The sequence below is a fragment of the Carettochelys insculpta genome, chromosome 2, assembly GCF_033958435.1.
Source record: "Carettochelys insculpta isolate YL-2023 chromosome 2, ASM3395843v1, whole genome shotgun sequence".
In the NCBI taxonomy this organism is placed as follows: domain Eukaryota; kingdom Metazoa; phylum Chordata; order Testudines; family Carettochelyidae; genus Carettochelys; species Carettochelys insculpta.
The window spans coordinates 137,856,951-137,881,816 of NC_134138.1; the positions used below are offsets into that span (position 1 = coordinate 137,856,951).

At 45.1% G+C, this 24,866-nt stretch overlaps 1 protein-coding gene across 2 annotated transcripts in view; it reads left to right on the plus strand.

The window, feature by feature from the left end:
• The window catches only part of CDH9 (cadherin 9), a 94,997-nt gene extending 81,889 nt beyond the window's left edge, over positions 1-13,108 (plus strand). For both annotated transcript variants that reach the window (XM_074985951.1, XM_074985952.1), the window contains 3 exons: positions 3,804-3,921; positions 4,129-4,380; positions 12,621-13,108. In XM_074985951.1, coding sequence (XP_074842052.1) covers positions 3,804-3,921; positions 4,129-4,380; positions 12,621-13,108 — 858 coding nt within the window. The remainder of the gene's footprint in view (positions 1-3,803; positions 3,922-4,128; positions 4,381-12,620) is intronic.
• Positions 13,109-24,866: the final 11,758 nt, after the last annotated feature.

The following is a 24,866-nucleotide window of genomic DNA, read 5'->3' on the forward strand; positions in this document are numbered from 1 at the left end:
ACAGGGATTGACATCAAAGTTACGTTAAACAAAATGAATGAAAACTTCACAAAAGTGTGTGTGTCATGTTTAATAATTATAAACAATATATACTGACAGTGACATACTGAAAAGGAGTGTTTGGCAGATCTCCATGGGATGCTTGGCAATATTGATTGTCTCAGGTTTTGTTAAACTATGATGGTAAATATATTTTCCCCAAATATTTTGCTACATGTTCCCTGATAACCTCTTCCTTCCATACAGATTCAAACAAAGTACGTGCTTGGAGGTTATAAAGAAACTTCATTTCTGCCTGTAAGAGACTCTTCTAAAGCATGTTGAATGATTTACAATTAGAAGAGTCTGCAGCAGTGAGGAGAAAGCAACACAGCATCCAAAAGATCTGCAGTATCTGAAAAAAAAAATATGGCTTTTTGTGAAAGATACGTAAACAGGGGTCCAATGTACTGGGTGCTGAAAGAATTTATATAGTGGAAGTACTGAGATCCATCAAACCCAATTTTGTCCCCTGTATATGATGGAAACAACTTCCAACTAGTACCCCAATCACCCCTAGGTCAAGCACCTATGCAACTGAGAAACCCACCTCGTGTCTGTGAGCTCTCACTCATGCACAGTACCTTAGACTTCAGATCCTGAAAGTTATGAAATCTCTTTAGAGACCGAAGCACCTCCCAGGATCTCAGCCTAAGTGCTCCCCAAAACAAAGAAAGGGCATCCTTCTTGGCCTATATTGTTTAAAACAGCTATGCAATGATTCTTTTCTGGATAGAAAAATGAAGTGTACTGAAGATTTACGTTATCAACACTTGAAAAACTTTGTGATCCACAAGAATGAGAATTTAGCCAATAAGTCTTGATGAGCTGTCTCACACCGATTCTCCTAAGAAAGGTAGAAACACTGACAGTAATGCTGAATTTTTTAATCTAAGTTCATTCACATGGGCAACTAAACAAAAATAAAGATATTTCTCAATTGGTCAGTTATGATTCAAGTAACAGTCGCTTTCTTGGGAAAAAAGAAACTCATAAATCTCATAACGTCAGGCATCTCTCTGAAGTCTCTGTGAAGCATGAGTACGTCTCAAAATCCAGAATAGTTTCAAAATGGAAGAATGAAAGATTATACCCTATATTTTTACAATATTATTACCATACCAAAAATAAGCATGGGAACTGTGTTTAATATCTCCAGCTAGGATTGACTTCTGTCTGTTTTAGTCGTGATTTTAGTACTACAAAAGCTATCCCAATTACATTTCTATTTTTGTTTTGTTTTGTTTTTTGTTTTGTTTTGTTTGGTCTGTTCACCAATTGGAAAATATTGCCTGAATTTGTTCTTCCACTTTTATTTGTTCCTTTATTTGTTCTTCCACTTTTCAGCACAGCCAATACCTTTAAGAAGTAAGAAGGGGTTTGCTTGCTTATTTTCCTACTCTGAAGCCTTATACTCACAATCAGTTTTCAGCATCGTTAGGTTCCCCTATTTCTTCCACAATTGTCCTCTCTTCACATTATTGGCTCATGAAGAGAATCATATGTGGATCTTACAAACATCTAACTGTTTACATCCTGAAAATGTGCAGATACTCAACTACAATGCTTTGCTAGGTGTTTTCACTAGGTATTTTCTCCCAGGGTGTTGCTTAGCAATACTTGGACAAATATCAGCACCTATTCTAATAGTTTCTCCTCTACCTGATATTTTTGCTGTCCCATTTTCTTTCAGACCTTCAAAAAATGCAAGAGGAAAAATTTCTCCAGTCAGTATGATACCCTGCTAGCCTTCCACCCAAAGGAATTTCTGTTATGATGGCTCTGCAACTGTAGGCTTGCTCGACATGTGGCTTAAAATGTTGTAGCTGCCTAAACCCATGGCTTCACTATCACATCCATCTTTGCTACTGCCAGTGATAGTGATAGCAACACTTGGAATATTTTAAGAATAAAGTGCTAGTGGAGTTACTGGTTCAGTGACATGCAAACAGAACTCTTTTGCAGAGTGTGAACTTATCTTAATGTATGTATAAAGCTTCTCAAGTATCAGGATCATATTTGCTTTCCAAATATAGAGATCTTCACAGATGCTGAGAGCCTCCTTACTTTTAGGAAATACTATATAGCCCTACTTTAACTGTATTCCAATTATCATATAGTGGGATGACATTCATTAATTCCTTCACAGATTCTGTTCTGACAGGAAACCAAAAAGAGCCCTTTTTCCAAACTGCCCAACACAAGTGTAAAATTGGATTAGTATCAAGGAAATTGATCAGACAAATTCTCACTTACATCTGATTTACAACAATAACTTAATTACTCCACAACCCAACATATACCTAATATTTTCTCGTATTTCTTTGCTGTATTGTCAGGAGTGTCTGCTACATGTCCCAAACATGAGAGGTACTTAATAACACTAGAAAGTTGAATGACTGCCTTCAATCCTCTTTGAAAAGAGTATTTAGAAAGGTGTTTAAAGGGAATTGTCCTTAATTCAATTGCTACAAAACCTCAAGACTGTGCTGTTAGTTGGTGGTTACTGCTTTTTCTTGGGCAGTTAATGCTATGCATATGTTCTGGAAATCTTGATGAAACAACCTGCATGCATACACCTTTTGATAGCAAACTCCTTTGAACTAGTTGAACCAGAGGATTCTCTGCACTTCGGAGACACTTAGAACCTCAAGTGAACAGATCCATCTTCACAGAAGGCGCCAGAGGATTTCCCTACCCAAGCACAAGGAAACAATAAAACAAATTCCATTACAAGTCTTTCTTTGAATTCCAGCTGTAAGTCCTTCCTTTGGGAAATTCACTCATTTACTCATGTCACTGACAATGCTGACACCTGATTAAACCCAGCGCTGCTGCCTTTGGATAGAACCACAAGTCTGGCAGCAGGATCGTGCTCTTCATGCTGTTTTTCTCTGGTACTATGACAGTGAATGAATGTGAACAATCCAGTAGTCATTGTTACTGTACATATGAATTACCACAGTTTATATGATGGTAAATGTAATGATGTGACTTCATAACTACACAGTGCTCACTATAATATGAGTACTAAACTCATTCTTCCTTATCGTGTTTACTTTCCCCATTTCAGCAACTTTGCCTTCTTTAACTATCTAAAGGCAATCAACATCTTAAATGAGGCTAAAAATAACTGAGTACTTGGCTTTATAATATTTTAATATGGCGGTGCAGAAGAGTCAATACTATGGGCAGCTCTATGGACCTGTTATTATAGGAACTTTCCTGTTTGAGTATTGCGAGGGGCAATATATATTCCGACATGCGGCCTCCAGTATGTTAGCACCAACTCTTCAGGGGTGTCTTCTGCTTTCCAAAAGGAACCCTTCTTTGTCCAGGAGAAAAAGATGTGTATTAGCAACTGAACCCATGCTTCCTGCTTGCAGAGCACAGTGTGTGAAATGGCTGCTAACGTCATGAGAGGGCATGGGAGGAGGCTGGATTGGTCAGAAGGGCACGCTTCAAACATCAGTATAAGACACTGAGAAATAATCAAAACAGAGAGATGACTGCTGCAGCCAGGAAAAGGACCTTGTTTGTAGACTGTTAAGTGGATGTGAAATTAAAAATGAAAAAGCTGATTTATTTAACAGAAAGTCTACTTGTGTTAGCATGGGACCACCACACAACATGCTAATCCTTGGGCACTGGCTGGCTTTTTGAAATATAATTGCATAGTGGGGGTTTATAATATACTGTAAGAAAAAAGCTGTCTTATTAAGGGGGGGAAGCATTTAAGAAATGACATTTTGTTTTCTTTATAGCTGGTTCAGACGGTTAGTGCTGTGGACAAAGATGAGCCTCCTCGAGGTCACAAATTCTTCTTTGAATTGGTGCCAGAATTTGCAGTTCATCCCAACTTCTCCGTTATCGACAACAAAGGTAAATGACTGCTCCTGTGTGCCATAGTGTTGCCAACTTTAGTTATATGAATTCCTGGAGGTCTCATCACATGGTGTTATCTTTAATTCCTGGAAACTTCAGGACATTCCTGTAGAGTTGGCAACCATCGTGTGTCATGGCACTGTTTCCCCCATGCCAGGGCCACATCACACTGTCTCACACAGTTTTTCTGCTCCTTCTCTTCAGATAACACAGCAGGGATTCTGACTAGAAGAAATGGATACAGCCGCAGTAAAATGAGTACCTATCTCCTGCCAGTTATAATATTTGACAATGACTATCCAATCCAGAGTAGCACCGGCACACTGACAATTCGAGTGTGTGCTTGTGACAGCCGAGGGAACGTGCAGACCTGTAATGCTGAGGCCTTGCTCCTTTCAGCTGGCCTCAGCACAGGTGCTTTGATTGCCATTCTCCTCTGCATCATTATTCTGCTAGGTAAGTCATCCTTCTGACCTATATACGTAGTTTATTTCATATGGGCTAGCCACTGTTTTATTGACTGTTATCACTCTGGAAAGCCATTGGTTCAGACAACTAGAGAAGGCTGCCTAATATGACCATTTTCCACACTAACTGCCTGCAAATAGCAGGGTTTGAATGTGGACTGTAAATTATTACAACTACTCAGGAGAAAGCTGAAAACTAGACTGTAAATGTCACTGTTTTATTAAGCTGTACTTTGAGACATATAGGCTACGTCTACACGTGTATGCTACATCGAAATTAGCTATTTCGATGAATAACGTCTACACGTCTTCCAGGGCTGGTGCCGTTGACGTTCAACGTCGACATTGGGCAGCACCACATCGAAGTAGGCGCTGTGGGGGAGCTTCTACATGCCAAAGCGGCACACATCAAAATAAGGGTGCCAGGAACAGCTGCAGACAGGGTCACAGGGCGGACTAGCACTTCCGGGGCAACAGCTAGCCGCTCCCTTAAAGGGTCCCTCCCAGACACACTCAGCCTGCACAGCACGCTGTCTGCAGAGCCATAGGCACGCACACCTCGGCGAAGCAGATATGGACCCCCAGCAGCAGCAGCAGCAGCAGCAGCAGCCAGAGGTCCACACAGCCGCCCCTGCAGGAGCAGTGCTCACCCTGCTCAGTGCCATGCAGGAGGCAGCTGATCACCTTTTAGTCACAGAAGAGGAGCTGCCCCCAGGGGAGGAGGAAGCAACACCAGACCCTGCTGCCCCCCGCCCACCCCACCGCACACACCGCTGGCTGTGGAACTACCCCACGAGCACCGACTGGTGGGAGCGGTTGTTGCTCGGAGAGTGGGATGACGACCGCTGGCTCCAGAACTTTCGTATGAGCCGGCAGACATTTCTGGAGCTCTGCCAATGGCTCACCCCCGCACTGAGGCACCAGGTCACCGCCATGCGGCGTGCCCTCAGCGTGGAGAAACGGGTTGGCATCACTGTCTGGAAGCTGGCCACTCCAGACAGCTACTGATCTGTGGAGCAGCAGTTTGGCGTCGGCAAGGCCACCATCGGGGCTGTCCTCATGGAGGTAAGAGGACCCATGGGGAGGGGGAGGCAGCCCTGGGGGTGGAGGGGAGCCCTGGGAGGGGAGGGGAGAAGAGGGGACCCCTGGGGGTGGAGGGCCAGACACACCCTGCACACACCTCATTGGTGCTGTCCCATGTCCTTCCCCTGCAGGTCGTCCTCTCCATCAATGCCCTGCTCCTCCACAGGCTCGTGCGGCTTGGGGACCCGGATGCTGCCATCACGGGGTTTGCCACCCTGGGCTTCCCAAATTGATTCGGGGATCTGGATGGGACGCATATCCCCATCCGTGCCCCGGACCACAGGGGAGGACGCTTCTTGAACAGGAAGGGCTACCATTCAGTGGTCCTCCAGGCCTTGGTGGACAGCCAGGGCCGCTTCCTGGATATTTTTGTTGGCTGGCCTGGCAGCAACCACGACGTTCGGGTATTCCGGAATTCGGGCCTGTGCTGCCGGCTGGAGGTGGGGACCTACATCCCCCAGTGGGAGATCCCTGTGGGGGACACCACCATGCCCCTCTGCGTTGTCGCAGACGCGGTGTACCCCCTCCAGCCCTGGCTCATGCACCCTTACAGGGGCCATCTGTCAGCCAGCCAGGAGCACTTCAACATGTGCCTGAACCACATGCGCCAGGTGGTTGAGTGCACATTTGACCGCCTCAAAGGGCGCTGGAGGTGTCTCCTCACCCGCCTTGATGTGGGCCCCACCAACATCTCCCAAATTGTGGGCGCGTGCAGCGCCCTCCACAACCTGGTGGAGAGCAAGGGGGAGGCATTCTTTCAGGGCTGTGCTGTGGAGGCTGGCAGGGCCGACGTGCAGCCACCGGCTGCCCCCAGTCGCCAGATGGACCCCGAGGGGATCCAGGTCCGGGAGGCCCTGCGGGCCCATTTCAACCAGGCCGTGGGGTGAACACTGGCAGGCCCCCCACTGCACCCCTCCATCCTCCACAACACTCCTTTCCCCTATGCCCACACCACAGAGAACCCAAGAGCACTGTCCCACACTTTTCTTGCAAATAAAAATAGACCTGTTGTTCGTGAAACCACAAAATGTTGAATTCTTATTATTATATTATTACAACAAATATAAATATTATATATTATATGGATAATAAAAAAACAGTGGAATACAAGGAAGGGGAGAACTATTTACATGGGGGGGCAGGTATCATAACATAACAGGGGTCTAATACAAACTATATACAACACAAGTAAAAGGGGATATGTACAAAGGGGGAGGGGAGGCACGTCCTGGGCCCTGCACCCCCTAATGTCCAGCGCTGGGGGTGGGCGGCCGCAACCCTCGCCTTGGCCTCAGCCCTGGCCACGGCTGGCTGGGGGCCAGGCAGACTGGCAGATATGGCCGGCAGATGTCAGCAGGCCCCAGGTCCCCCTCGGCGGATGGCCCCTCGGTGGCGGACAGTGGTGGGACAGCAGGTGGAGAAGGCAGGGCGGGCAGAGCGGCAGCCGGTGCGGCATGGGGGGGGCAGGTAGTCCACGATGCACTCAAAAGTGCGCATAAAGGCCCCCCCATGCCTCCTGGCACCAGGCCAGCACCCGCTCCTGCAGATGGAGGTGCCTCTCCTCCATCCGCAGGCGCTGCTCTGAGACCTCCAGCTGCAGCCGGAGGATCGCCAGCAGCTGGGGTTCTGTCGCTGACTGGGGGTGTTGCTGGGTTCGCCATCGTCCCCGCCCTGGGGCTGGCCTGCAGTGCTGGCCCCGGTGGGCTCTCCGGGACCACTGACACCTTGCCGGCGCTCTCCAGTCCCTCCGATGTTGCAGCTGTGGAACACGGGGGGGAAGAAGAGTGGAGACAGACATTAGTGTGGGCCCCGAGCCGTGGCCCTTGTCCCCCCACCCCTCTGCTGCTGGTTACCCATCCCTGTCCCTGGAAGATGCTGCTGCTGATGATGGGTCCCACCCCCTCCCCGCCGGGGGACCCTAGGTTCCACTTCCCCCATCCCCAGGGATGGGGCATGTCACTGTCATGCTGGGGGGGCATGGTGCTGTCCTGCTGGGGGGCAGGGGCTGATGGACTCTTCTGAGGGACATGCCACTGTTGTCCTTGGGGCCATGGTCATCTGGGCATGTGGAGGGCCCTGGTCATGTCTGTTGCCCCCGCCCCTCAACCCCAGGGGTGTGCACTGGGGGGGTACATACCTGACGGTCCGCTCCCACGGTCGGGGGACACCCTGTGGGCGGACACCCTGCTGGAGCTCCGGGACGGGATGGCGATCCAGAGCCCCCTGTCACTGGAGGAGGATTCCCCCTCCTCCTTCTCCTCCGGCATCCCAGGGGTGGGCTCCTGGGGGGGCCCCTGGGGTGCGGGGCTTGCCTCCGGGGCGGACTCCGCCTCCGGGGCCTGCTGGGGCTCGTTGGCTGAGGTGTCAAGAGCGGCCAGCGGGGAGGAGGTGTGCCAGGGGCCCAGGATTTCCCTGAGCTCCCTGTAAAAGGGACAAGTGACGGGGGTGGCCCCAGATCGGCCGGCTGCATCCTGGGCCCGGGCGTAACCCTGCCGCAGCTCCTTGATCTTACTCCTGACGTGGTCAGGAGTGCGGGCAGGGTGACCCCGGGCAGCCAGGCCCTCGGCCAGCCAAGCAAACACATCCATGTTCCGCCTCTTGCTCCCCAGTACCTGGAGCACCTCCTCCTCACTCCAGAGCCCCAGCAGGTCCCGGAGCTAGGCCTCTGTCCAGGAGGGGCCCTGCTGCCTCTTCCCTGGCTGACTGCCAGCCTGGGATCCCTGGCTTCCCTTGGGGAGGGGTGCCCTTGGGGGCGCTTAGGGGGCTGCCGGGCGGCCATCGCAGCAAGGGTGGTTTCTCTGGGCTGCAGGGAGGTGTGCAGGCAGGCCGCGTGGCTGTGCTGACGCCTGCATGTTCTCTCAGCTTCCTGCACAGGGGGCGGGGAGCTTTAAGGGGCCACTGCACACGGCGACCATCGAGCTCAGGGGCTGGAGAGAGCATCTCTCAACCCCTCAGCTGATGGCCACCATGGCGGACCCCGCTATTTTGATGTTGCAGGACGCAGATTGGCTACATGTGCCCTACTTGGACATTCAATATCGAAGTAGGGTGCTATTCCCATCTCCTCATGAGGATAGCGACTTCGACGTCTCGCCGCCTTATGTCGATGTCAACTTCGAAATAGCACTCGCCACGCGTAGCCGTGGCGGGCGCTATTTCGAAGTTGGAGTGGCTACTTCGAAGTAGCCGGCACATGTAGGCACGGTTATAGTGATATAGCTGTAGATTCTGCTATCCTTACTCAGGGAGCGTACGATCATAGTCGAAAAGTGGTGCCTATTTAATGAAGCAGATTAATTACCCCTCATTGGAGTAACGATAACAGAATCTGGCTCCTGATAATTAATAAAATTAACAAATTACATCAGTCGTTAAATCATTGGTAGATTTTATATGTTAAAAACTTTCTGGATATAAAATATAATGGAGGTGGCATAACTTCCACCAAACATTTGGAAAGAGAAAAGGATGGAGCAGATGAATGATGAGGATAGAGGAAGAAGTACTGGAAGAGAGAGGAGGCACAACCTCAGGGACATCGGAAGACATGCAGTGAGTGAGGCTGAAGACTGGTGGGGTGGGGTTAGAGAGATGAGGATCGTGGATGCCAGGTTGACAAGTGGAGAAAATGCAGAGGAAGCAGGCAGAAGAAGCTGATATTTCAGCATTACTACAACGCACCGCTTATATACGCCTCATTGATCATCTGACTGTGAAAGGTGCTAATTCACAGCCCGTATAAATGCTCCTGGTTCTCTTAAGTGCAGTTCTTAAGCAGAGGTGAAAGAAAGTTCTGAGACTTAGTGGTCTGCAGCCTGGGGAGGTCAGGCCCTTGGGCAAGAGTTGGGGGCAGGTCTGGGCCTTCAGAAAGAGGCAGGTCTTCAGGCAGAAAAGGTATTTCCCCCACCCAGCCCTTCCTGGCATTCAAGTGGCGGCAGCTGGGAGCTCTGGGGCTCTGGTGGCAATTCAAAGGGCCCATGTCTCCTGCTGGGGCTCTGGCCACCACTGCTGATGTGGCAGCAGTGGCTGGAAGCCCTAAGCCCTTTTGAATCACCACAATCCAGGTCATCTGCCTCATTTGCTCACCCACTGTTGGCAGTCCTTCCAGTAGGGTCTGGCATAAATGCTATATTCTACCAGCAGAGCTGCCAATGGTGAGAGAGTAAAAGGGCCAGTGACGAGCATGGGACAGTACCAGAGGGCACTTCTTGCTGATATACTGTTTCACTCTCACATCTGTTTTTGATCATACTGGAGTAAGCCACTATTCGTGGCTGGCAAAAGGGGAAACTGAAATGAAAGTCCAAGAATGGGTGCTGCATACACATTTATAACAGAACTGTCAAGCCATCTCCATTCATGGCAGCCCATCTAAGAACATAGCTTCTGGTCATGTTCTATCTGTCCTCAACATGCCCTTCCCTCCTTTTACACATTAGTGATCAGGTTATTGTGTGTGTGAGAGAGCTGGGTCATATCACTGAGAACAAGTGTGACCTACTTCTTAGTGTGACTTAGGCATCCATTCCTTTACCTGATCCACAGATTACCTGACTGTGTTGTGAATCCCATCTAGTGGTCGTAGTCTTTTAGTTCATGCTGTAGCTCACACTTCAGCTTAACCACTTCATCCAAAGGTGAAGATTGCTATATTATCAAAACAAAAAAGCAGAAAAGTAGCACTTTAAAGACTAACAAAATAATTTATTAGGTGATGAGCTTTCTTGGGACAGACCCACTTCTTCAGACCATAGCCATACCAGAACAGACTCAATATTTAAGGCACAGAGAACCAAAAACAGTAATCAAGGTTGACAAATCAGAACAAAAATTATCAAGGTGAGCAAATCAGAGAGTAGACGGGTGGTGGGGGGATTAGATCAGGAATTAGATTAAGCCAAGTATTCAGAAAAGCCCTATAATGACCCAGAAAATTCACATCCTGGTTCAAACCACATGTTAATGTGTCGAATTTGAATGTAAAAGAGAGTTCAGCAGTCTCTCTTTCAAGACTGTTGTGAAAATTCCTCTTCAGTAAGATGCAGAATTTTAAGTCATTAACAGAATGGCCCACTTCATCAAAATTTTGGCTGTCCGGTTTGTGGATCAGGAGTGTTTTTATGTCTGGTTTGTGACTATTAACTCTTTGTTTAAGAGCGTTTGAAGTCTGTCCAATAGTTTGTTATTATTGCTGTATTAGTATTTCTTAAAGTGGTTGGATCTATTGTTGAAACAAGTGGTTGTTAACACAAATCTAGATTCCAAGTCTTGCAACCACTGAAATTAATGTTTTTGGCCTTAATGGCTGTAAGTTCCTATGGCAACAATTTTTAAAGTTTAAGTAACTTAGGCCTGTAATTCCTATTTTCAAAGGTGAATCAGACACCTACGAGGCTAAGTCTCATTGAAAATCAACAAGACTTCAGCCACTACAACCTAGGAAACACTTGCCAGTACAGGGATACCAGCATCTTATTCCAAATAGATGCATTTAGTGTGGACATAGCTATAATAGAGAATCACACTTTTGCTGGTCTTGTTTATTTCAGTCCCCTTTCCCAAATGAAATAAGTTATGCCACCCACAGCACAGCTTTGCCAGTATAACAGCTTTTTGTTGTTGTTGCTGTTGATCAGCATAGCTATGTCTGTCAGAGATGACACCTCTTCACACCTGTGACCAGCACAACTATGCCAGCAGAAGCTATATTGTGAAAATGACCTTAGGCTCCTAAGTGCCTGTCACTTTTGAAAATGGAACCTAAGGAGGCTATGACTTGAACCAACCTTAGGTGTTTCTGAGAGATTTAATTAATCTGACCTACGTACTGGCATAGAAAGCACTCAGTCATGGAGTTTAATGTGTATGGGACCACCAGATCATGTAGTCTTCCTATATATTCCAGGCTACCATCAGCACCTGAACACTAAATACGACAGCTGAAATGAATCCAAAGCATGACAGGACAGCGGAGACTAGACTATGTGTCAAAGTCAGAGAACAGAAGGGACCAAGGTGCACTAGTGCATGAAGCCCCCACAATTTCAGGGAAAAGATAAAATGAGATATACCTAGACAATGCAGGCAAGTCACCTGTATTCATTTGCTGCTGAAGAAGACCTCTAAAGCCTCTGGCAACCTGACCTCAGGGAAATTTTCTTTACCACCCAATTTGTGGCTATTAGACATAGCTAGAAACAATAGATATGAGGAAAACCAACCAGCAAAGAATTTGACAGAGAAAATGTTTTGGGGACACCCCAGAAGACTGTCCCACTGCATCCAATATTCAATCTCCCACAATGAGTATCTCTGATGCTTCAGGGGAAGGAGTTAAAGGACAAAAACAAAAAACAAAAAACAAACAAACAAAAACTCTGAACACCTCCCAAAATATATTGGAAGAAAAATATCCCTTCTTGAACCCTGAAGCATGAGACTTTGGGAACATTAGGTAAACTGGATATCAGCCCCAGGACTGTTGACCCCTGTCCCCTACCAGTAAAAGCAATCCATTATACACTATACCTTATTGTCGAGCTCTCTCCTAAAACTAAAAGTAAGTTGTTCAACCCTGCAACTCCTGTTAGGAGTTCCAGAACCTCACTCTTCTGGTGGTCAGAAATTTTCATCCTGAATTTGTTCATAGCCAATTTAAATCCACATTTTATTCTACCAGTCTAGCTACTGCCTCTCAAGGGAGTGGATAACAAACCTCTTCCATTGCTACAGCAACTGTATAGCACTACAGCAGCACAGGTGTAGCCATACCTTCATGCAAATGGTGCCCAAATGTCTGTATGGAAAGCAGTACAGCACAGACATGAACCAAGCTGTAAGGAATATGGAATATTATCAAAGAAATCTCCTCTCAACTGGGGGTGGTGGGACAAGAGACTGATAAAATGTTCACTGAATGACACTGAAAATGCAAATCCTAATCAGCAACATATTTTCTTCTCTTTAACTAGACTGTAAGGTTGGTATATAAGATTGTTCTATCTGAATTAGCATTTACATTATTATTGTTCTGTGGTAGTTTGTCCCTCTGTTATACATTTCTTTGGTCATTGTAAAATGTATATTAACTTGATTTCAATGCCACCTATCCTGACCATCTGCAGCTTATTATCTATTTATTTTCAGTTTTAGTTGTGCTGTTTGCAGCACTGAAGAGGCAGAGAAAGAAAGAACCCTTGATCCTCTCAAAGGATGATGTCCGGGACAATATTGTGACATACAATGATGAAGGAGGTGGAGAAGAAGATACCCAAGCTTTTGACATTGGCACCCTAAGGAATCCAGAAGCTAGAGAAGAGAGTAAGATGAGAAGAGATGTTATCCCAGACACTATATTTCAGATAAGGCGGACTGCACCGTTGTGGGAAAACATTGATGTCCAAGAGTTCATTCAAAGAAGACTAAAGGAAAATGATTTAGACCCAACTGCACCCCCTTACGATTCACTAGCAACATATGCGTATGAAGGAAATGATTCTATAGCAAATTCACTCAGCTCTTTGGAATCACTTACTATGGATGGCAACCAAGATTATGACTACCTCAGTGACTGGGGACCTCGATTTAAAAAGTTGGCAGACATGTACGGTGGAGACGACAGTGACCGAGATTGAGAGAGGAATTTTTGACTTGGTCAGTGTTAGTGGAGGTGATGTCTATTGTACTAGATAAAGTGGCCTACATTCTCTTACTTGGAAAAAATACAAAAAATAGGTGTTGTCTTAGTAAGGGTTTGCTTAATCAGTAAGTCAACATAAATGAATATGATTGAGTTAGGTAAAAAATAAAATCTATACTTCACGCTCTCTGCCTAAAAAACCCTGAAGGAAGATTCTCATTGACAGTGAGAAGATACTTTAAAAGAAGGCTTTTTGTGCCTTTAATATTAAAAAGATGGAAAACTTGTACTTTTTTTAAATTGCTTTGCATCACATTATTAGCTGGGACATTGTGCACCCGTGTTGTAACATAATCTGAAAAAGTACACCTTAAAGAAAGAAATTAATATTACTGCCATATTTATTGAGTTAAAGAATGTTCGTGTTGATTCATCATGATATTTTTATATATGTATATTTATATTTTTGTAATTTTATTAAATAAATTAGTATTTATAAAAGCATTACAATGACTTAGTTTAATTGCTGAACAGGAGCAATCATATGCTGTATGGATTTTTTTTTTAAGTAAGATCTTGAGATCAGAATAATGGCTGTATTGTAGGAAAAAAAAATGAACAGGATTCTCTTTGACAAAGGTACCATACAGAAAAAAATAAAGAACTTATTTCTTATTTTGGGTAAGTTCAAATACAGGTTATTATAATTAAATTTAGTCTGACTCGAACATGGAACTGTTCAAAGGCATTAATGTATATTTATGCTGTTAGTAATAAGGGGATTTTGAAGTTGGCGGGGTCCTTTCAAAAAGGACTCCCATCTGGATGAGCCATGTGGGATCAAAAAGTGGCAATTTCGAAGTGCTGCGGCTGGTGGCATGATAATGAGGTGCTGAATATGCATTTTAGTGTCTCATTTATTCTTCGAAATGGCCATTAGCATTGCTATTTCGAAGTTTTCTCTAAGTGTAGACACGACCAATACATATATCTATTTTCTCTCTCTCTTCCTCTCTCTTAAGGCAAATGCTAATACTACTTTTTTAAACTGAAGGACAGTTAACAGGAAGACAAAAACCCTTACACGCTGAACAGACTTCAGTGTTCTTTCAGATAAAACACTACAGCACATAGCATGAAATACATGCTTATTACATGGAAAACTTAACATATTCAATAAATCTATGGATCAGACTGTGCAATCAGTTTTTAAGAAATAGAGAGTTTTCACTGACATCACAGGATGACATGAACTTATTTTGGGTGGTACTGGACACAATAAACTAAATAAGGTTTAGTTTAACTCTTCATTTTTAAAAAACTTCCATAAAACGGCAAAAAGCAAAACAATGTAAGCTATATGTAAAATTTGAATTTTTCAACAATTGTCTCAACCGAGGTCCAAGAATTCAGAGCTAGTGGCTGCAATGACTGCATTGCTGAACAGTGGAGTGGTGGTTTTGGACTCAAGAGATCAGCACACACTGGTAGAATCATATTGTTTTGGAAACCTGGACAACCAGCAATAAGTACAGAAGTTTTGCATGTGCAAGTCCATCTTCATGGAACTTTTCAATGTGCTGGGGCCTGCACTGAAGCACAGCAACACCAAAATGAGGCCAGATTTAATTGCTCAGAAGCTAGTGGCAATTGCACTGTGGAAGTTTGCAGTGCCAGACAGTTCCCAGTCAGTGGCAAATCAGTTTGGGGTGGGCAGATCTACAGTGTGGTCCGTGGTGATGGAGGTGGCCCATGACATCTGTCAGAGTCTCTTCCTGAGACTGTGATCCTCAGAGACGTACAGGCCATAGTGGATGGCTTTACTGCCCAGGGCTTCCCTAACTGCTGTGGGGCAATAGCTGGTACGCATGTCCCTACCATGGCCCCGGCCTACCTGGCCTCGGAGCATATTAATCGAAAGGGGTACTTCTCCATGGTCATGCAGGGATTGGTAGATCACAAAGATTATTTTACTGACAGGAACATTGGCTGGTCGGGGATGGTTCACAATATGCACATATTCCAAAATTCGAGACTATACCTGAAAGCTCCTGGATGGGACTCTTTTCCCTGATTAGAAAATCCAGATTGGCGATGTGGAGATGCCCATTGTTATAGTGGGTGACCCTACTTATCGTCTGCTTCCCTGCCTCATGAAACCCTAGACCCCAGCAAGAAAAACTTTAATCATAGACTGAACAGATGCAGAATGACTGTGGAATGCGGCTTTGGATGTTTAAAAGCGAGGTTCAGATGTTTTCTGACCCATTTGGATGTTTGTGAAGCTATTGTCCCCCACCATTATTACAGCATGTGCTATTTTGCACAACATATGTGAATCAAGGCAGGAGACTTTCCCGTCTATCTGGAATTCTGAAGCAGAGGCAATAGGCAAGGCTTACTTGCAGCTGCATACAGTACCATCCACCAGTAGCCACACTCAGGCTGCAGCAATAAGGGACACTTCAAGAAATATGATCTGTAATGCACATGCTACCTATGTATGCCTCTGCCATAACGCCAATTAGTCATGCTGTGCCATAATGAATGAATGCTCTGACTTGGTGGGATGGGGTTAAGCTGCAGTAACTAGAATGCATGTTGCAGGCAGCTGTGCCTTCAGCTCCCTCTCCCCTGCCCACCACCCAGTTCCCTCAGGTGTGCATCTGTGGTGGAAAAGGGATTTTCACTGCCCACCTATGCCTTCAGCAGCACTCAGCCTCCCCCACACCCGCTGGGTATCCTCTGCTGTGTGTCTGCTGCAGACAAATGACTATCACTGCCCAGAACTCACCCTCCCTGCACTTCCCCAGTTCCCTCAGCCAATTGCCTATTGTGGACCAGGGACCATCGCTGGCCACCTATACCTTCAGTGGCACTCGCCTGCCCCCACACCTGCCCGGTTTGATTTGTGTTCCCCCCAACAGTCTTGAAGGACAAGAAATCACACCAAGCTCAAAGGAATTATTTTATTTTGTGGGGACGAGAGGTGTAAGTGGCTGGGAACAGAAACCTTTTCAAGGGTGTATGAAGAGCCTTCTGAAGGCGCTCTTGGGGCTGGAACAGCAGGGTAGCCTTGCCCTCCCTCCCGCAGTGACAGGGGGTGGGTGACCTCTCCTTAGGGGACTCCAGCCAACGGGTATCAGCTGATGTCTTTCTGGGTTGGAAGTCCCTCTGCAGCTGCAGCAGGGCAGCATAGGACCTCCATCTTCTCAGTAATGTCCTTTTTTGAGCTTTGCTGCAACATTGGTTGGCTTTGTCACAGTTTCATTCATCTTTGACAATCACTGCAGGTCGAGGTCAGGCATTCTGTCATTAAAGTTTACGTGACTCTGACACCACTCAGCTGTACAGTGATGCCACTGACCGGTGTCTTTTGTCAGGTTCTTGCACTCTGCCGCAGTGTTTTTCATGTGCTGCAGGACCAGATTTTGTTTGCATTTCTTGCTTCTTCTGGTTTCTTCTGCAATGCTGAGCACTGGGTCTGGAAAATGAAGGTCAAAATTAAGGTACAATTCACATAACGTGCTTTGAAGTCCATTGAATGGGCCTCTGTGTACTATCACTGAAAGTATGCTTTCGAAGGACACATGGGTTCTTAAGGATGGGACAGTAAGCATTCATTTCACAATACAGTCACTTGCCATCACTTCCCCAGTACATTGCTTTGTGGACATGGTAAGTTAGAAGCAATTGTCCTCTTTGGATGAGAATGGGGAGGTCTGCAAAGCAGGGGCAGCCACCAGCTGTCCTGGCTGGGTGTACTGTGGCGGTGAAAAATGGACAGGTGAGTGTGGGGGTTTGATGCACAATAAAAATTATGTAAAGAAAAAAAATATCCAAAGAAAGGCTGGATGTAAAGGGATATGGGACGTGGCACATGGGATTCCTGGAAACTGAAAATAATGGTGCTTGGCAGGCAACATGGAAATGGAAACAGCCAGCAGAGCCTGGCAGTTGTGTGGTCCCAGGGAGTCCTGGAACATAAAAAAAAAAAAAAAAAAAAAAAAGCTGAGGGAAGTAGGATTGGGAAGGGAAATGGACAATGGAGCCTGTCAGCTACAGGGCACCATGGGGGCCCAGGAAAATACAAAGAAATGCAGGAGAAAAGCGATATGGCATGGGAAAAACACAGCAAACACCAGCAGCAGGGGAGTCCTGAAAAACAAAAAGAAATGGTGGAAAATAAATGCTGGAGGAAGGGGACATGGGATAGGAAAAGCAAATCAGACCCCGGCAGCAGTGTGGCAAGAGGAAGTCATGAAAAATAAAAAAAAAATGGTTCAAAAGGGACATTGGTTGGGGGGAGCTCCACAGAGCCTGCAAACTGCATTGTGAGATGGGGAACAGAGCTCCCACCAACTGCTGCAGGTCATTGTGAAAGGAAGAATATTACAAAAAAAAAAAATTCCCATGCTTCTTCAGATTGCCAAAGAAGGCATCACTCTTCTAGAACTAACAGTTATGGAAAAAGTATCACCACTTTTGCTGCGTGACCAAAAGCCTGGAAAATTTGCTAAAATGTTGTGTGGTGCCATAACACCAGATCACTATCTGGTTGCCTGGCGTGACATGATGTGCTTCCCCGGCAGCTGCAACAAGTCAGGCCTGCCCAAGAATCACATGAAAAAAATACAAGAGTCCCTGGATGAGGCCCGTAAGGAGATCTCCAGAAAGGAGAAGCGCTCCATCCCAAGAAACATTATGTTGTTCTGAGGGGCACGGAAGCATAGTTAGCAGACCTGTACTTATACACAACCCTATAGCTATATCCACTCCTAACCCTCTTCTAGCATGCAGAATAAATACTCACCTGAACTGCTTGCTACAGGCAGCTAGGGGACTGCGTGGAGCTAGCCAGTGTGGAGGGGACTGCCTTAGAGGGTTCTGTCATCGAGGGGAATGCTGTGGAGGTGTCCGCCATGGAGGCAACTGGTTCCAGGTCAATGGTGAAGAGCTCTGGACTGTCTGAAACAACTTTTCTGTCCCCTGCTTGTTGCTCCAGGCCACCTTGCTCCTCCTGCATCTCCCTGAACTCCATACCAGGGCCTCCACAGGTCTCATAGTTCGGTCCAGGCTCCGTGGTGGGGTTGCTCCCCATAAGCATGTGTAGCTGTTGATAATAGCAGCAGGTCCATGGAGCCACCCCTGACTGCTGGTTGGCTTCCCAGACTTTTTGATAGGCTTGGCGGAGTTCTTTAACCTTCACCCAGAATTGCATAGACTCCCAGGAGCAGCATCTTGTGTGCCATATGGTGATAGATGGCTGTGTTTATCTTTGCCACCTGAAATCTCTTCACCATCGATTGGTCTCCCCAAATGGCAATGAGATCAAGAATCTCTGGGTGGGTCCAAGCGGGGGCTCTCTTGCGAGCCTGAGAAGTGCTAGTCAGATCACAACCCCAAGTGCTCATGACTGCTATATAGGGCTAACGATAATTGCTACCAGTAAGGAGCGATGGTTACCGATGTGGTGAAACAGGATGGGCAAAGGATTTTTTCATAATGGATGCTCTTTTTATTTGCAGGTCTGGGCTGCTAAATCCCATTTCAAATTTTAATTCAAATTCAAATTCAATCACAACTTCACAGGCTTACTTTGACCTTCTTCGTGAACATGGTGCTTCCACGAGATTTTAAATTCAAAATAGATGCTATACACACCTTGTAATATTGATATTTTGTAATCAGTATTGCGGCTTAATAAATTGAGTTAACAGTATTACACGTGAAGACAGTCATGTTTTAATATAGAGCTAAAGCCGTGAAATTTGAATTTATCTCATAATATAGATGCAGCCTTAGTCTCCCTGACTGTGGCTCGACCTGGCCTCCTGATGTCACTGTGGGACTGTCAGCCACCCGAGACTCTCCAGATCAATTTTATAATCTCTGACTCTTACATTATCACCCTCTTCATCCATACTCTTTCTCCTGGCAGTTACTGGGCCTGGTTTATCTGGGTGGTCATGATTAAACCTTTTTACTAGATTTGGGGCATCGATTTGAACCTTATCAGTGCATTCCCAGAAACATCCTTCAGGCCTATACACTTCTCACTAGATAGTTAGATAGTAGAATCTCAAACTATGCAGATTAGAACACAGGATAGCGAGGGCTATATATGCACTCACTTCATGCCCTTGGACTTGGACTGGCAAGGGAGACAGTTGGAACCCATTCAGAAAGGGGTCCTCTATTTTAGGCTTTAGGCAGAATGTGTGGAAAACAGGATACAACTTAAGGGATGAATGGAGCTGCAGTTTAAAGGTGTCATAGTTGATTCCCTGATGAAACTGGAGTGGTTCAAAAAACTGATGTTCTGTCTCATGGAATAGCCTGCTTGTAACCTGCTCTTTTGCTGCAAGCTAGACTTTTTAACCATAAGAGCTGGGACTTCCTGGTAAAAGTTGAACCTCTTTAGTCCAGCACCCTTGGGACCTGACCAATATCGATCGAGAGAATTTGCCATACTGTGACAGGTCAATATTACCTAGAAGCATTACTAAAACGTCCACTGATTACTGCACTCTTGGAAGTCATTCAGGGGTAAATTACAGGTAAATAATAGCACAGACCACTGAGAGCCAGGACTGCTGGTTGTAATGTAACTTTACAGGATCACAGAACACTTGGTCACACCCAGGATAAGTGCAAACTAAAGTGATGCCAGATTACAGATGTTGTCAGATGAGAGTGTGAAGGACTAGAGAGATTCAACCTGAATTGCCAATCTGCATACTGCCAGTAGTCCCATTTCATGTATTGAGCTCTTCCTGTTTTTTTATATACCAGTGCATAAGAATCTATATACTCCCTTCAATAAGCCTGTCTTTCAAAAGTATACACAAATAGCTTCTGTGCTGTCCCCACACAATGCTTGCCTCAAAAAAAAGAAGTTGATCACCATTCTATAGACAACTCCTCTTTTCCTCATCTGTTCTACGGTAGCAAGGCCTTGGTTACATTGAGGTTGTCTAACTCACTATCCTATTATCCCCACAGCAGAGCATCACTGGTTTCTTAAGGTGCTCAAATTAATTCCCACCACCAAGCAAGCTAATGCATTTGGCTCTCTATTCTTATAATACCTTTCTCCCAAAGAAGTTACATGCCTTAAAAGCCTGCTTAGGGGGTGTATTGTTATTATTTTTATCTAATTAGCATTTTTTGAAGGAACAAGGAGAAGTAATACCCACAATCACCCACACATGAATCATTCACTCTGTATTTTGCATGACATATTTAACACTAAGTTATGAGTCAGGAAGGGCTCCAAGCTGGAAGTGTCATCTTCTGATATGTACTTTTTCATGGTCCCATATTTACTGGTACATTGGGAAGATTAAGGAGGTCAAAATTCCTAAATCAGGAAGCAGATTTTCCTGTTGTGTCATCAGATTCATTTGCTTCATTTGTTCTCATATCAGTCAAGCCGCAGAGGAGTAGCTGTGTTTGTCCATAGCTTCACAAACAACAAACACCTTGGTGATTAATTTATTTATTAGGTTGTGAGACGTACGAAAGCTCATGACCTAGTAATTTTTTTAGTCTCTGAGGTGCTAAAGAACTGCTTGATATCAGGCAAGTGGAGTGAGCTATGCGACAAATGAAGCTATGTTTTCTTCTTGGCTGCATCTACAATAGCACGTTCTTTTGGAAAATATGGATCTTTTTTGATACACAGAGCATGTACAAATTAAATGCACCCTTTTGATTCAAAATCAAAAGAATGCGTCTCTTCTTCCAGAAGCCCTCTTCTGCTTCCTGATCAGGAAGATCGCCGACTTTCAAAAGCTTTTTTCAAAAGAAAGCATGTGTAGATGCTCTAAGAGCCCTTTTTTGCGGAGGAGCAGTCTTCATGGTACCAGATTTTTTTATTCCTGGCACATTCTTTCAAAAGATTGGCGGATATGTGGACACTCTCTATTGAAAGAGCAGAGATGAATTTTTCAATCTGCCTTTTTAGGTGTGGATGCGCTCTTTTGAAAGAAGGTTTATAGAAGAGGAAAAATGTCTTTTGAAGGATTGCAGTAGTGTAGACATAGCCTTTATGTTTACCTACCACTTCAGGGTGCATCCTGACACACAGAACTAGGTTCTATGGTGAAATAATGTACCACTGAAATCAATGGGACATTCTAATATTGACCTGAATAGGCCAAAACAGAAGCCTACAAAAACAACATAATACAGATTCTCTTCACAACTTTCCTCTACATTAGGAGGACTTAGTTATCTTTATGTAATTATGTAATTATGTATCTTTATGCACATTGTAACAAAGGGGGTGTGTGTACATATAAAAAAAAATCATCCAGCTCTTCAAATATTAAGACATGGATGTGTATTTTGGATAGGAGTGTTGCACCAGCAATATTGTTCAGAGAAAAACGCAGATTAAGAATGTGTGTATGTGCACACAGAGCAATAAAAAGAGAGAGAAAAAGGTATGTTTTATATAGAGTAGTTAATCAAAACGAAATAAGCACAAAGGAACAGCAGAACACATATGCTCAGTGAAGTATATGGTAGAGGGGAGACAAAGAGAGGACGTTCCACATTTTGTTATTTGAATAATGGTCTATCTGTATATGGCATATTTAAACCTTTCCAAGTTTCTTCTGATTAACTGTGACTTAACTTACAGATGGGTCTGGAACAAGACAACTGGATCTAAATACCTCCAAGCTTTGGGCAAGTTGGGATTTGCATCCGTAGTGAGGTGCAGTGGCCTTCCCCTGACTCTGAGGCAGAGGAAGCCTCTCAGAGATCTTGGTGAGTGGACTCAGAGCACCTGTGCCTGACCCCACCGGAAGCGGCACCTGCAACCAGAAATGCCAGAGGCAGGGCCTGGGAACTTGTTAAAAGGATAGCCTCCAAGCCGAGCTGAGGCTTCTGGCTGGGCTCCTGCAAGCAGGAGCCAAAGGGACCACACCAGACTGCCATACTGGCCACATCGGCCCACCAGCCATGCGGACCAATGCCCAGAGCAGCAGCTGGGCCTGCCGCTGGCCTGCTACTCAGAGTTCCCGGATCCACATGAGCCCTCTGCTTCGCTGCAAACCGTGTACTTCAATGGCCAAGACCTGCTCATGCCTCTGACCCGACCTGCTGCCAGCTATCCCGAGGGCCCAGACCTTCCTGTGCCTGTGAGACTGGCATCAGCCAGCTACCCAGAGGCCTTGGACCTGCTGGAGCATACAGGCCTGTCTCCAGTCCATTACCCCAACAATGTGAAAATGCCAGAGCAGCCAGAACTGCCCACAACTACCTGATCTCCCAGAGGACTCAGAGTGGAACACTGCACCAGTGGAGGTACAGGTAGGGAGCAGCCCAGGGGATGCTCCATCGGAGCCCATGTAGATGTGTTTCGGCCTAGATCCCCACTCCTCCCATACAACTAAAAGGCCCTATTTTAACCCAGTACTCAAGAGGAAATACAGAATGGGCATTGGTCATTGTATCACTGTACAAAGGGGGATAGCTGGTCTTCCAGCTGAGGGGCAAAACAAGCTCCTTCACATACTAGTGCATATATGATCATCTACAAAACAGCAAGAAGGAACTTTGGTCTCTTCCAAAGGAATAACAGTGTTCTTTCCTCCTTGTGCTGTGGCTGACTCGCCTCAGTCATCCTATCCTGTGGTGAGAGAACATATGCCACTGATGTGCAGCTGGCACTGCTGTGTTTAACAGCCAATCTTTCTGAAGCACTGCCAGGAAGGGAGAGAATTTTTTACCTATGGTAATTCTCTTCCAAGTTCATTAACTTGCTGATGTATCCCATAATACCAGGAGATTTTGATCAAATATTGTTGAACATTGTCAATGCAATTTGTTACAAGAAAAAATAATCTCTTCCTAACTCAATTATGCACCCTCCCCACCCCAAAGTTTGTATAAACTCTTTCAGAAAGGTCTCAAGTTTGGTTTTAAATATTAACTCAGGTTTGGAAATATGACACAAGGTTTCTTTATTCATTTTGGCTGGGTATACACAGTGCTTTGCCCAGTGCTGCTGCCAGCAAAACTATGCAAAGTGAGCTTCTCGGGATTGCAAATCGCTTCCCATCTGCATACTCCCAAAGCTCATTACCATAGCCACGTGAGAGTTTGGTGTCAGCAGAAGAGGGTGCTGGCATTGCAGAGGCCACGTGGGTGTGCCTCTGCTGGCTAAGCCCTCATCTGTCAGCAGTCTCTTATGCCTCAAACATTTGAGGCATTTTATCATAACAAAAAAGTAGCGAGGTAGCACTTTTGTTTTGATAGGATACAGATTAACAAGGCTGTCTCTCTGTCACATGAGGCATTTTGTTAGTCTTTAAAATGCTACATTTCTGCTGTTTTGTTTTGTTTTGTTTCAATGAAGGCAATCTACTAGCTATAAAATTACCACAGTTTTCAAAGAAAGGCTTGCAATCAGCAATATTCTTGTTCTGAGGATCTTCTTTGGCAGGTCCACACCTGTGTGTAGTCTGGGGTGTATTAGCCGCCCCAAGCTGTAACTTTGACTGATTCATTTGAGTTTCAGTGTTGCACTCATGCCTATTTAAACATATTTAACGTATAGAGAAAAGAGGGCAATGAAATGTGGGAAGATCTCATCATATACCCACATCTACTTGTGGAGTTAGAATGCTACAGGACTCAAAGAACCGTGGGATAAGTTCCCACAACATACAGCTGCAGCACTCAGATTAAGCTCAATTTAAGCTACTTGTGTATGGCAGCAGTAAATTGATTTTGTGGGGATCATGTGGGAAGGTGAAGATGCCCAAAACTGAATGGATAAAACCCAGCGTTAAGAAATTGATTTTAATAAAAATGATTTTATCTCATAGTGCAGATGCAGCCTCCCACAAAACTAGATCAGAGTAAGCGAATGTCGAAGCAGGGAGCTTATTTCCAAGCTGCCTCTATCTACAGTGTCAATCTGCAATTCGAAGTCTGCACGTCAAAATTTGTGCAGCCGCTATTATGCTAACCAGGTGCTGAATATACGTGTTAGGACATTATTAGCGTGCTTAGAATTGCCTCATTAACACGCCACCTACAATGGGAGGGTGCAAGTGTAGAAACAGCCTCTGTTCCAAATGTTGATATAATTAAAAAATTAATATTTCACATAAAATAATAAAATTTAATATATTATAAATATTCATATGCTCAGAAATTACAATGATCTTCATTTGGAAGCTTCATCTTTATCATTCACCTTTACTGAGTAAGACACGAAGGAAAACAATTACATTTAAGAAAAGGCACCCTTGGTTTGAAGCTGATCTCACATTAAAACCTCAGAAGTAGGAAGGAGCCACAAAAATGCTTGTGGAGACCAAGAAGCGTATGGAAAATAGGAAAACTAAATCTAATCAAACCTATTGCTGCTAAATGAAGAGATAAGATATATTACACCAAAAAGAGGCTAATACATCATCTCTACTGGAGATGAATGTCACATCCACTTTGGATTTTATTGGTGCTGCTGTCACACTCCTACCTCCGTATCCCTTCCTTTTCTCTTCAGCATCTGAGGAAGTGAGTTACATCTCATTGAAGCTTATGCCCTAATGCCCTAAAAAATTATTAAAGTGGGACTGGACTGCATGTTGTTTGTGCTGAAACAGATTGACACGGATACCACTCCTAAACTGAGAATATTTATCTATTCTAAAAACATTTTACTGTCTAATTGAGTGACAGTTAGCCTGTGGCTCTAAAGTTACACTCAGGACTTTAAACACCATCTG